This window comes from Chenopodium album, chromosome 16, assembly GCF_948465745.1.
Source record: "Chenopodium album chromosome 16, dcCheAlbu1.1, whole genome shotgun sequence".
In the NCBI taxonomy this organism is placed as follows: domain Eukaryota; kingdom Viridiplantae; phylum Streptophyta; class Magnoliopsida; order Caryophyllales; family Amaranthaceae; genus Chenopodium; species Chenopodium album.
This window is the reverse complement of record NC_137849.1, coordinates 39,635,318-39,648,590: the sequence shown is the minus strand read 5'-3', so window position 1 is coordinate 39,648,590 and position 13,273 is coordinate 39,635,318. Positions and strand designations below refer to the sequence as shown.

Sequence of the window (13,273 nt, the reverse complement as noted above, 5' to 3'; positions counted from 1 at the left end):
AAAGGTTACACGGATAATCCGTTTAATAAACAAGTTAGGTTTGGGTCAAGGGTTTTCAATCCGTTTAATAAACGGGTTAGATTTGGATCAAGGGTTTTTCAACCCGTTTAATATCGACACGAACACGAACACGAAACGACACGGCCCGTTTCACAGCCCTATCTACCATTCAGCCATTCTGCCCCCCGTGAGCAACCATCTCACGAACTCATATAAATTGGGCAAAACTCCAAATTCTAGAAAAATCGGGCACCATTGAAAAGCTTTGAACCCAAACAAAACTACCGACATCGCCGGAAAACTGAGTTGAAGTGCGTAAAAAATGTTCAAGAAGGCCGTCGAAGCGAAGTCATTGCAAAGATTATCAGGCGCTGATAAGAAAAAGTTGCGAAGAAGCGTCAAAGAAAAGTTCTCCCGTGCTTCTGATGCTGATGTTGATGTCCTTCTTCCTCCTAAGGTAGCTTAACTCCATATTCCCATTTTACCCAATTGTTATGTTATGAATTCATTCTTAATTGGTTGAGTTTTTAAGTTTTGATTGATTTATATCATGTATTTTTATTTTTGCCTTTTCAATTGTATGAATGTCGTTTTGTATATTAATTTGTATGTTTTGTGTAAGTTATAGATGATTTTGTGATTGTTTTTGTGGTTGAATTTGTGTATAAATTATTCATAGGGCTGGTTTTAGGATGGAATCATGTACAAAATTGGTACTGAATTCTTATTGAGCTGGGGTCTTTGTTATTAATATGTGTTCATTTGTAGTTGCACAAAAATATGTATCCGGTGTTGTATTGGGTTATAAAGTTTGCACGGTATTTGTACACTCGGGTGTTAAATTTCAACCTTTCACATTTTTTGTTCCTGGGTGCTTCTACATATGAGCATACCGGGAGGCGAATTATATGTTGGATAGATTTTATAAAAAGTTTGATACTATAATGTTTGAAGGGCTGACTAAAATTTGTGCAAGAGGATTGGATAACATAACCTTTTTGTTTCTAAACATTCTATGAAAATGGGCTTGAGTTGCTCGTGAAGGAGGACGGTCAAACTGCCAACTAGCTTCAATAATGTTCGGTTCTACAAGGAGCTTCTTTTATCTAATGTGGGACGAATCACGTGTATGTTGAGTTCTGGGTTCTCAATCAAAACTGTAGTGTTATATGAGTGTGTTTTGATTTGTGGATTGGTCTTTGGTTTTGGTGTTTAGTTGTTGAAAGGAGATGACAATAAGGAAGTCTCTTACTTTAGCATCTGCTGCTGTACTAATTGGTTATGTAAAATGTTTAGGGGGATATCACTTTGGCAAAGTTTCAAAATCGAGTCCTTGTCTATGGTGTAGAAGGTGGCTTTCCTATGTTTTTTGATGCTGATGGAAGAGGTTCGGAGTTATATCCAACAGGTGAAATATATCTTCTTCTGTTGTTTGGCATCAATACATCTAATTTAGTAATTTGTGTTTCATTATATGCTTACTGGTACAGCTTCCTTTTTCTTTGTCAACTTTTGCTTCTATTTACTTCGTATATTACACTTAAAGATATAAACATAAAGACAAAGTTAGTACTTCAAATAGTTCTACTAATGTTTGGGTATTGGGGCATCTTTACTATGTGAGATTCCAAATGTTAGTGTTTTCTGTCCCTTGGTTTCTTCCTTTTTTCCACTATAAATAATAGTATTGTTATATTATGGAAGTGGTGGGTTGCCTTTAAGATCCTAGATGGAATGTGGGCCTTTAGTTATAAGATTCAGGGAGTAGTTTCTGTTCTGCATTTTCTTGGCCATGACCTTTCTTGGCTTCAAGCCTTCACCTGACTTTGATACTTTGAAGTTACATTCAGTTGTGCTAACTACGAATGGAGATAGAATGTAAAGTTAAGCTGCTGTGCTGAATAGAATAATTAAGTTTACACTTCTTCTATTAACCATGAGCTTGGTTGGTTTCTTCTGAACTCTAGTTGGGTACTACGGAGTAAGTTTTTTCTTGCTTTGATAGTTCAGTACAGTTTACACATAATTTTTTTCTTCATCTAAATATTGAATGGGGAAAACGACTTTTCTCCTCACTTCCTTTTCACTGGAGGAATCATAATGTCCTTGTATACATCTTAAATGAGCACATTTGCTAACTTAATCTTCACACTCAATCGTAACAGTTTATGCTCTCTGGAAGGTCCCTGACCTCGTTCCTGCTTTCATGCTAAAGGGGGGAGAGGTCTCTCGATTTATAATTGGAGGGGCGGATTTGATGTTCCCTGGTATTTGTATACCACCAGAAGGCTTTCCATCATTTGTTGCTGGTGAGCCATGGTCAGTAAAGGTTCCTGGCAATCCTGCTCCTATTGCGGTAGGCACTTGGAAAATAGATTTTTTTTCTTTTATTTTGTGACAATTTTTAGGCGCCAATTACAATCCCTTACGAATTTCAGTTTACATAAATTATCTTATAATATCAGGTTGGCGCAACTACTATGAGTAGTGCTGAAGCGCTGAAAGCTGGCCTACGTGGAAAGGCTTTAAGAATAACACACTATTATCGTGATTATCTATGGTAAGTGTAATAGTTGCTTAATTCTTCAATCCAAGCTTATTGATCTCTAATTGCTGGACACCTTGTTTTTCAGGGAATCAGTTGAAGGTCGTTTTGTGCCAAATGCTGGTTTTTTTGAAGATGCAGTCTTCCCTGATCCTTCTTTCATGGCTTCCCATCTATGTGAAGGCGATGGTTCTGTTGATAAAAAGAGTGACAATGAAGAAGCAATGGATCCAGATGTTGTGAATAATGTTTGCTCAGAACATGATCCTGCTTCATCCTCTCACTTGGATAATAATAATGATGATATTTCTGAACAAGTTGCTGAAGAGTTAGGTGGCTTGACGACAGTGGAGAATGATGCAGTGCAAAGTGAGAACCAGCAATCCCTGTCGACAGAAGATGTGGATGTGCTGTTGGACAGGTGTCTACTGCAAGCTTTGCATACGACAGTGAAGGATAAGGATCTTCCAATGCCAGGAAGTACTCTATGGTAAGACAAATATTGTTATGGTGACATCTATGTTCAAATTACCAAAATTGAATGACCTGATGTGGAATATACAGGGTGGGGGGATCTTTAGTTTATCTTTTGGTGTCTTGTTAGACTCTCATTCTCTTTGTTTGGAAGATTGTCTGGTTATTGATTATAGTCGTATAACTGGACTTGTGGCATATTGCGAACTAGTGATCTTTTTTTCTTTTCTCCCATTGACATTTTTTTCCCCTTAAGGACAGGTCTCATATTATACTATTATCAATTTTATAACAGATTCTCTTTAATTATGACCCAGGGCAAATCATGTTTTACCATGTAGACCATCTGGCATTACTCTTGATATCAAAAAGTCGTCTTTCAAGAAGTTGTCAAAATGGTTGCAATCTAAAGCGTCTGCTGGAGTGGTACTCTCTCTCTCTCTCTGTGTGTGTGTGTCTGGCTTACTCAAGTACAAGGGATTTGAATATCGCCTTCTGCTATGGCTCTGTTTTGAGTTCCCATTCTCTTGAAATATACAACTGTGCTATGGCTTTGTTTTGAGTTTCCATTCTCTTAAAATATACAGCTGTTGGACATTTTTGAGATATCCTGGTAGTTACAACTAAAAGAATGTTAGAAGAGGTGAAATAAAAGTGATTGTTTTAAATTCTTTCATGATCCTTTATATAAGGCTCCTAGACCCCATATTTAGTTGGCAAGGTGAAGCCATTGCACTGCCAAAGCACACTTAGGTCACCATGTTAGCCAGACCTAGATTCGCTAATGACTTGATCTTTGAACTCTTGATCACAACTCCACTACTCATTAGGTGATCTGTCTTATCGTCATTTCCTCTTTACCAGGAGCAGAATTCTGTTATAATTTTTATATGATTCTATTGGATAGAGTGAAACTGTAAAGTATGTGAGAAAATATGCTCCCTTGTGAGTTGTATCTGTCTGCTATTGTAGATCCTTGCTATCACTAGTCACAGGAACCTTGTATGAGAAGGTTTTAAGATGTTCCATAAAGGATCTCATTTGATTGACCATTAGAAAAGTCGTGTAACTAATAATCAGCTGCAAGTATTACTGTATTAGTAACGAAATTAAGGGGCATTTTTGGCAACTGTATTAGTTTTGAGTCACTGATAAAAATTGATTTGATCTGTAGGTTGGTAGGGAACTAAATTCTGCTAGAGTCTTTTTAAGATGAACCTGGCAAATATTCTGGTAACTAGTCAGGTCAGTTTTGTCTTGGTAATTTAGGTTCATGTCATGCCAATTTTTTTTAATTTTGTGTTTTTTTCCCTTCCTTTCGTGTTCCGGGGTTGAAAGTCATGTTCTAGAATCAAGAATTAGATTTTCCACTTTTTGAGTCAGGTCACTTTTTCCAAGGTCTGTTTCAAGGCTTTTCACTAGTTAAATGTACCATGTAATTGCAAAACAACATTTTAGGCCTTGCTGTTAAGAACTTTCATCGATCTCTTTACTTTCTCGATCAGAGACTGGATCAGATTTTCCTTGATACCAAATGATCTTTCTATAAGTTTTCAGCTCTTTAAAGTGGTGAGTAAGAATATTGTTTGTGCAATTTCTTTCCCTGCTCACACATCCAAACAGAAGCTTTACGCCTTTACCTTGCCAAACTGTTCAGGGAAATTTAGGAAAGAACCAATATTACTCATACCAAGCTCCTATCATCTGATTTTCTCCTCACTTGGTTGATTTTTATGTTGTTGGATGACTCTTGTTGTATCCATTTTCTTGAATCTACTTTGGCATGTAGCTCCTCATGATATACTTGTGTATGCTTTTATTTATTTATTTTTATAAGTACAGCCTTGTGAGATGATTGTTTATTTTCATATGGTGTACAGATTACAGTAAAAGAGGATAAACATAAAAAGGAAGTGGTTCTTTTTTCTGTTAATCGGAACCATGCAGATTACAAATCCTTCAAACCTGAAAAAAGGCAACCTGATAAGGTTGAGGAAAGCAGTGAACAGGCTGCTGCTGACTCTCAATCACAGAAATTATTGGAAATAGAGGAGGTCTATAAGCCAAGCATTCATGTCAATGCTATATTTACCGCTGTTGGAGCTGATACTGGAGCAATTTTTACTGCATCGGAGGCTGCTAATGTTGCGTTTGCATATGTTGAGAAGGAGAATCTCGTAAAGCCTACAAACAAAGCAATGGTAATATTAGATGCTACACTGTGTGATGCTTTGTTCAAGGGAGCTATTAAAAAAGGAACAGCGTACCCAACTGAAATTCATAAGAAGGATTTAGGGACAACATTTTTGAGTCGAATGCAAGCCCATCACAAAGTGACTAGAGGAGGTGATTCTGTGATCAGGAAAGGTGCTGTTAAACCAATACACATCTTGACGGAGAGACGACAAGGGAACAAGAAAATGACTAAGCTATCTGGTTTTGAAATTTTTCTGATGGATGCTGAATCATTGGCATCAGAGCTGCAGAAAAAGTTTGCATGCAGTACCACAGTGGCTGAATTACCTGGTACCTTGTCTTTGCATATAATTGTGTTTTTCCGTCAATAAACTGAATTACTGGACACTTTCTTGATATTTTGTATGAGTTATAAGATGTGTGGGTGGTGGTGTATTGCTCTTTTCTGGAGAAAATTGGGCTCTTTTCATCTAGCTCTTAATACTCTTTGCATCTGATTTATGAATATTCCAGGTAAGAAAGGACATGAAGTTTTGGTTCAGGGTGGTGTTATTGATCATCTTGCAAAACATTTAATGGATCAATATGGCGTCCCAAAGAGATACATCGAGGTTCTTGATAAAACCAGGAGGTGATTGAGGTCAGTTTCTCATTTGTGCAGAATTGCTTATAATGACAGATTCTGCCAGTATCGCTGTTTTGTAATCTGTGTATCTGGCATTGCATAGTTCATGATAGGGAGAGGAATTGCCAGACAAATGTTTTGACTTTAAAGACCTCCATGGAATGTTCATAGACCAAGCTTTCCCAATAAAACCAATCCTTCATAGAGTTACTAAATTGAAAATTTGACTGCTTAAAAAGTTCTATTTATCCATTTATATTTGGTTGGATCTATTTTGTAGTTATATCTGATTTTATTTTTCAGACAGACTCTAGAATTATTACTTTCAATTGCATGTGTAAAACAAACATTCTACCTTTGCTTCAGAGAGTGGTCACAATCTATGGGTAGCAATTTCTTTAACATCATGCATTTCCATGACGCCATACCACCAGGATGCTGTAGTTTGGGGAGGTAGTTAGAGATGGTTATATACTTAGCTATCACTGATATGTTGCGTTTCAGGTTGGAGAGTCCATGGCCTGAAGAAGAAGCCTATTTTCTTCAATAATGTGAGTATGAAGGAAGCAGTGTGTTTTCTTTTGTGTGGAATAGCTGTGTATTCCAAAATGTATATCATCATTGGATAATAACTCAAAAAATTTTGTTAGGGATTTGACAAAGTTGAGGTCGTTGGCATCTTGTGTATATTGATGAGATATTTCATTTAAAAAGTTTCTTATCTTGTGATCTTGAAGAAAATTTTAGCAAAATATTGTAAGCTGGCACTTTCAAGAAACTTGACCTAGCTCTAGACTGAACTAGTGAAGTATTTGCAGTTCGTCTGCCATGCCTGGAAGTACCAAGTACTATGCTCTTGTTTTGAGTTGAATGAACTTTTGCGGTTTTGCCTATGTTAAATTAGGAGGAAAAAAACTTGCACCGTTTAAATTTCATCAATACTCAATTTTAGTAGTTGGCTTGGCGAATTTGTTTCCTTATCTTTGAGGAGGGGGGGGGGGGGGGGGTTTGCTTTTATTAGAGGTCATCATATTTGACGAGTTCTGTAATGCAAGAATGACTGTAAGAATTATGATAATATAAATACAGTAGGAATTAGGGGCAGTATAGATCAAATTGTTTAAAATGCAAATGTATTTAGCGCCAAGAAAATTCAACAATAACTATTTCTCAAAGAAATGGTAGTGTTAAACAAAAACTCTAAATAGTTAATATGCCGAATTCAGTATCAAACAACTGACCCACGAATTATGAAATCTGCTCACTTTCCTTAAAGCTTTTCCAGGCAAAATTAGCAAGTAAGCTTATTTGATGTTTGTGTGGAAAACAAATCTAAATTTGAAAGTGAAAAGCAGTTGAAAATTACAGCATAAGCAGGGAATTGGAGGTATAGGAAAAATTGAATGAGCCACTATGACAGGGATGGAAACCAGGATTCTCTCTGCATACTTACATTCTAATTGCTAAGAAAACTTCCAGCTTGTTGATGAGAAGCTAAGATGGACGTAATGTCCAAATTTGCTTCAGTAGAGATGGCCACACTGCTAGTTTTCACAGAAGCCGGCATGTATGCAGGAGATCCCGGGGGAAGAGGGTGGAGGACAAGTAAAAACCTTTAATGATATGAAACATTGGTGTGAAATTGTGAATAGCATGGATGAAGTCAATTAAGAAACCATAAGACTTGTTAGAACGAGGAAATACTAGCAGAGGCATATCTAGAATTATTAAATTGGTGGAACACTAACTAATTGTTAATTAAATATATTTTCTATTTAGTATTTTATTTTCTATTTTTGTTGCAATTGAACATTTTTTAGAATGGTAACGTACATGTCACCCAACCTCCTTACTAAATCCGCCTATTCATACTTACAACTACATTGTTGCCACAACAAACCAAGGTACGTCCAAATAGCCCAAATCACCAAGCTTTTATAGTTAAGAATATAGCAGAGGTATGCTGCATTAGTTTTACTGATGGACAATAATCAAGTCCACTGCAACGCAGAGACATAGTATACACAAACAGTATGTTTCTGAATTCATCTTTTATATTAAAAATATTAACAAAATATTTGTATCATGTAACAAGAGACTGAAAAGCCCAAGACCAATCTGTTAAAAACAGTTCTGGGATTCTGAAATCAAGGCTTTTAAAAATATTACAATATTTACTCAACGTTGAACGACTAATAAGGGCATCATTGGCTAACTGGTTATCTGAAATCATACATCATGTTCTGACTGTGCGCAGCATTAAAGTTCAACATTTCATGATTCTAAACAAAAGCATGAAAGTTTCCTGCAATGTTTAACTGGCAAGCTTACCAACGAGGCTGAATCCATAGCTCGATAGTATCTGATGATGACTTGCAAAATTCATTCACGGTTGATGTCAGCGAGACAGTGACTCCAATGGTACATTATTCGGTCATTCCCCCATATCACAAAGGCCCACTTCCACCTTGTATTCTCCTCCGCATGCACACTTGACAACATGTGAAATTCCCTAAAAAAAAAATAAAACATAAGTGATTCAATACATATTAAGTAGAATCAGTACCTTAACATTTAAGATCATGCCATCATTTTTCAGTACATAAAAATTTAAAGCAAACTATAAATTAGCAAAAATGCAACTGCAGAGAAGTTAAAGGCATTTTGACATGTACCCTTAGTTTCTCCAGTTGGTTCTGCAAACTCTGCATGTACTCCATCTCCCCATTTTTCTCAGACAAGAGAGCTTTGTGTTCCTCTTCCAGTGTAATCACTTCTGTGGCACTTAACTCTGGCTGTAATTGAGATTGACACAAGGAACAAACTTAACACAAAACCTGTGGGAGGAGAGGGTGGGAAGGAGAGAAAGTAGGTACATTACCTTGAGATTATTTATTTCACTCTTTAACTGCTCGATGGATTGCTTCAACTGAGACATCAGAATAGATATAAAGCATCAGTGAGACCAACCAAGCCTGATGGAAATGTTTTGTATAAAAACTAAATGACTGGTAAGTGGATCACACATTTCAAATTCTATAACTTAAAACAAAAAATTGATTTTAAGAAAATGCACAAATCGATAATAGTGAAGCCAACCTCACTGTTGTCGGAAACCAGTTTGGTTTTTGCAGAGATAACCTCATCAAGCTTAGATTGTGCAGTGTGCAATTTTCCCAGCAAAAGCATCTTGTCCTCGTCTCCCTATGAAGCTTATAATCCAGTAAGATTCTAGGAATACAGTTTTTTTCCTGAACAAGAACTACTGGAAAATGTTCATACCGAGCTACATGGAACCTGACCCTTGCTAGATTCTTCTGCAAGGTTCATTCAACATAGTATAAGTAAGGCTCATCAAGCACATCTTGAGTAAGCCATCAATAGAAATATATATTAAATGTTTCTGAGTCCAACCAGCTGTAATAACATCCTAAGGTGTTTGGGTAGAAATTCTGGCATTGAACTATTCAAATTCACTTAACGTGTAATTTTTGATGTAGACCTTTGAAAAAGCGTGAAAAGCTTTGTTTTATCAAACTCACATTTCCTTTCTGATATAAAGCAGTGTCTTCCATGTTCAAATAAATCATTAACAGGTAATAACTTCTCTTAAATGCATCAATGGAAAGTGAATTTATGTGACAATACTGAGGTTATATGTAAAGACTACAAGTGGAAAGATAAAATGTATGTAAAGGATAGTGATATGCTGTCACATACGAAGCTATATGCATCATGGCTGCCAGAATTACCCCATTTATTCGTTCCTTGTGTTTCAGGGTATTTATAAGGGGGTTGCTGACATGTTACAGGATTGTGAGGGGGACTGCATCAAATCTTAAAGCCAATTCCAACTAGTTACTGTCTATACCTTGAGTCATATCAATTTGCATGCAACTGTCTTCATGGGGCTGCAAAAACAAAGTTTACGGTTTAGTTTTATCCTCATAGGAGATGAGTAAATGATGTGATGTAATTGCAGTGAGGAGATACATTATCGATAGGACTTGAAAGAACAACCGAATTATGTCGAATCATTTTGGTTTCTAGAGAAGTAATAGACAGAAGCATAAAGAAATAGTGCAAATGAAAACAGTTTTTTATGTGCACACACAAGCAGCATAATAAGCTGCCAGCTGCCTATTAGCAATACTCTAGAAAAAGAAACTTGGTTGTGCTCTTCAATAATAAATAATCCGTGAAAGACTATTGTGAGTCGTGCAGACAAGGAAGCAAGTTTTCTAATGACACTGAAGGCTACAAGTCTACAACAACCACCTAATCCACTAAAACACAATTCCAATTCTCACCTCATTACATCGTTTATTATCCAGCCAGTCCTGTCAAAACACCACCCAAAGACTGGTAACAAATTTCTCCCAAAATAGTGAGAAATTACAAGAGAAGAAAGCGATATTTAACCTTATGTTCTTGCAATTTAGAGTTCATATCCTCAACAACCTTGGCATAATACGCCCTGGAAGCAACAGAATGACAAATCAGAAACTAATTACACAATCAATGCGCTTCGTCTACAAGCACAATCTACTGTATCACCTCTTTTCAAGAACTTTTGCTGTAAAGTTGCTTTTCTCTTGTCGAGTAAGTTCCAAAGTCTGTCAATAAAAAGCATAAGAACCAAAATGCTTAATAGTATAATTATTTTACTGAGCACGGCGCACCATGGAGTCTGGATAGAATGATGCAAAATAGCAAGGATGAAGCTATATTGCAAATCTAAAACACACAACTATAAAACTAGGCTTATCTATACAAGTGTAACTTTTGTACACCATCTTTGTTGTTTGCATAAAAAAGTTACAACAATTAGATTTGAAAAATCTGAATGAAATGCTGCAAGATAGCAAGGATTAAATCATCATGCAAATTTTCAATCACGTAACTATAAAACTCGGCCTATATATAAGATCCTAACATTTATACATCGTTTTTGTTGTTGGCATAAAAATGTACAACAATTAGATAAGTACACAGCTCTACTAACCAATCATAATTAGCATATAAACCTAACTAATCATATAAACAAGTGATCTATCCAATTTCCTAATTTACACATGTAGCTAACATTGTAGAGTTCTAATTCTTCTAAATGACAATAATTAATCAATTCCAGCACATATAACTTGAATTCTAAACAAATTAGAAAAAGTGCATAAACCTGAGACAAGTTGAAGGAGTCAGATTCCAAAGAGGTAATTCTTTTCTGCATCTCCAAAATTTTAGAGCAAATTTCAGCTTTACCCTTAACCAATTGATCAGTCTCCTCCAGAACTTGCTTTGTCTCCGATTTCGCTAAAACAACAACATCATCATCATTCTCAATATAAGTGCAATTATACAAATTACAACTTCGCATCAAATAATTTGAAATTCCTTCAGAAAGCGCGCGTAATTACCAATTAAGCTCATGAAAACATATCAATCTAATTCGAAGAAGAAGACAAAAATCACGCAAAAATTGAAGAAACAGGAAGCAAAAAAAGCTGAGTACCTGATTTGAGATCTTTCTCGAGATTGTGAATAGTAGTAATTTGCATTTGTTCCTCAACAGAAATCTTCGCTGCTTGATCTTCAACATCTGTTCGCAACAACGAAAATTAGGTTTTCTGTTCATCGCCGGAATCAGAGAAAATGCTTGAGAGAAAGAGAGTAGAGGAGAGAGAAAACCGTTCATCTGAGTGCGAAGAGTTTTCATGTACTGCAAGTATTCCTCCATTGTTGTTGTGCTGGTTTTAGAGAGAGAAAGTGAAGAAGACCAGAGTGATAGAGAATTAGAGAGAGAATTGTTTGATTTTGATGTTATGGAACTGAAGAGCGTTTCAGGTTTTATATTCAAAATCTTGCACCTAAAAACTCAAATGCTCTTGCTTCTGCCCCTGCTGGCTGCTGCAACTCTTGCTAGGGAGTATTGGAATTTTGATTGCTACAGTTTTTTTTTTATTTATTTATTTTTTTTTTAAATAAAAAACTGTAAAAAAGATCTTCCGTAACGCCCGTTTAATGAATACCAACATTTTGCCATGTAAGGTGTCAAATACTGATCCAACTTGACTCAAAAATTACTCGATTTATGAGTAAAATTTGACTTATATGGACACATTAGTTTAATATGATTTCAAATTTAAACTAGACTCAACCCAACCCAATCACTCAAATTGACACCTCTATATCCAAGTGTCTACTATTCCGTGCAAATCCAAAAAAAAAAAAAAAAAAAAAAAAAAACGCCCAAGATATAGGCCCTGTTTGACAATTGGTTGTTGGCTGTTACTCTTGGCTTGTCTGACCAGCTGTATGTATTGGCTTTTTTATGTTGGCTGTTTGACCGTTGACTTTCAAAAAATATGTTTGATAAAATTGGTTATTGGCTGTTGGCTATTTGGGGCTAAAAGTACCTTTAACTCCTTTAAGGGCATTGATATGTTTTATTATCTTTCTAATAATAATAATGTTTTTTTTTAATTTTTTTTTTTAATTTTTTTACTACCAAGTAGTATCACTGCTACTTCGTATTTTTTTCATAAATAATAATTTATTTATTTTTTGTAAACAGGATTATAATTTACTACTATTACTAACTAGTATCACTGTTACTTCGTATTATTTTTTCATAATAATTTTTTTTTATTTTGTTGATTATTATTATTATTCTCACGTGTAAAATAATGCTAAAAAAATTTCAATAATACAATCTAAAATGAATAATAGAACATAGGTAGTAACTTAGAAAAAATTCTCTCTGTAGTGAAAGTGATACGTTCACCCCCACTTCTCCCCAATTCTCTTGGTAGTATAGTAATAGTATAGTGGATTTTTTGGTTTTAGGAGAGAGAAAGGTAATTGATGAGAATGATAATAGGTGTAATGAGGGATAAAATTGTAATTGTTATCATTTAAGCCAAAAGCCAACCTAAAAAAGCTACTCTCACTAGCTTTTGGATGAAAAAGCTGGCTTTTTAGCCAACCAAAAAGCCAATTAACCAAACACAAATTTTGGCTGTTTGACCACTTCCAAAAGCCAAAAGCTATACAAAAGGCCATCAAAAAGCTACTTACCAAACAACCCCATAGTTAAACACTTAAACTTACTTTCTGAGTATCCCAACCCACTAAAATGAAAAAATATTTTACGAACCTTAATCCGATTCAAAATCCTTTAGAGATAGTTTTGTTTAGAAAAATTTGTCAAAAAAAAACCTTTTAGATACCACATTTTGTCAGAAAAAACCTTTTAAAAGGATATTTGTTAAAAAAAACCACCACGATCACTTTTTTTGTTTAATGAAACCTCTTCTCTCTTTTCCGACATTGACTCGAATTTTCAGGCGTTGACCCCTTATTTTCCCTACTTACACCCAACTCTTTTTATATTTGCACTCCCTAGTTTTATTTCCCAATTATTTTCCCTCAAA

At 35.5% G+C, this 13,273-nt stretch overlaps 2 protein-coding genes across 3 annotated transcripts; one reads left to right on the top strand and one right to left on the bottom strand.

The window, feature by feature from the left end:
* The first annotated feature begins 237 nt into the window (after positions 1-237).
* On the top strand, positions 238-6,592 carry LOC145586487 (uncharacterized). The gene is made up of 9 exons (XM_081643333.1): positions 238-457; positions 1,297-1,408; positions 2,166-2,356; positions 2,466-2,560; positions 2,634-3,035; positions 3,337-3,445; positions 4,900-5,545; positions 5,729-5,855; positions 6,345-6,592. Exons 1-8 carry the CDS (start codon positions 323-325, stop codon positions 5,848-5,850), a joined length of 1,812 nt encoding a protein of 603 aa, XP_081499459.1. The 5' UTR covers positions 238-322; the 3' UTR covers positions 5,851-5,855; positions 6,345-6,592.
* Positions 4,855-11,755, bottom strand: LOC145586488 (uncharacterized). Of its 2 annotated transcripts, XR_014100953.1 has the most exons (13): positions 11,529-11,755; positions 11,353-11,439; positions 11,020-11,153; positions 10,398-10,456; positions 10,263-10,317; positions 10,151-10,180; positions 9,712-9,751; positions 9,123-9,157; positions 8,940-9,044; positions 8,722-8,769; positions 8,516-8,635; positions 8,172-8,352; positions 4,855-5,203 (listed from the first exon to the last, which is right to left on the bottom strand). XR_014100953.1 is itself a non-coding variant. In XM_081643334.1 (12 exons), exons 1-12 carry the CDS (start codon positions 11,575-11,577, stop codon positions 8,275-8,277), a joined length of 840 nt encoding a protein of 279 aa, XP_081499460.1. In that variant the 5' UTR covers positions 11,578-11,755; the 3' UTR covers positions 7,898-8,274. The 2 variants fall into 2 exon arrangements, 1 of the variants encoding a protein (XP_081499460.1); XM_081643334.1 differs by lacking the exon at positions 4,855-5,203 and having other exon boundaries at positions 7,898-8,352.
* Between the last annotated feature and the right edge of the window lie 1,518 nt (positions 11,756-13,273).

Coding starts and splice junctions, on each gene's coding strand:
- LOC145586488 (XM_081643334.1), bottom strand. CDS start 11,577: ATGGAGGAATACTTGCAGTACATGAAAACTCTTCGCACTCAGATGAAC. Junction 10,181..10,262: donor CTAAATTGCAAGAACATAAG/GTTAAATATCGC, acceptor GTGTTTTGACAG/GACTGGCTGGATAATAAACG. Junction 9,045..9,122: donor GTCAGGTTCCATGTAGCTCG/GTATGAACATTT, acceptor TAAGCTTCATAG/GGAGACGAGGACAAGATGCT.
- LOC145586487 (XM_081643333.1), top strand. CDS start 323: ATGTTCAAGAAGGCCGTCGAAGCGAAGTCATTGCAAAGATTATCAGGC. Junction 2,357..2,465: donor GCAATCCTGCTCCTATTGCG/GTAGGCACTTGG, acceptor TTATAATATCAG/GTTGGCGCAACTACTATGAG. Junction 5,546..5,728: donor CACAGTGGCTGAATTACCTG/GTACCTTGTCTT, acceptor TGAATATTCCAG/GTAAGAAAGGACATGAAGTT.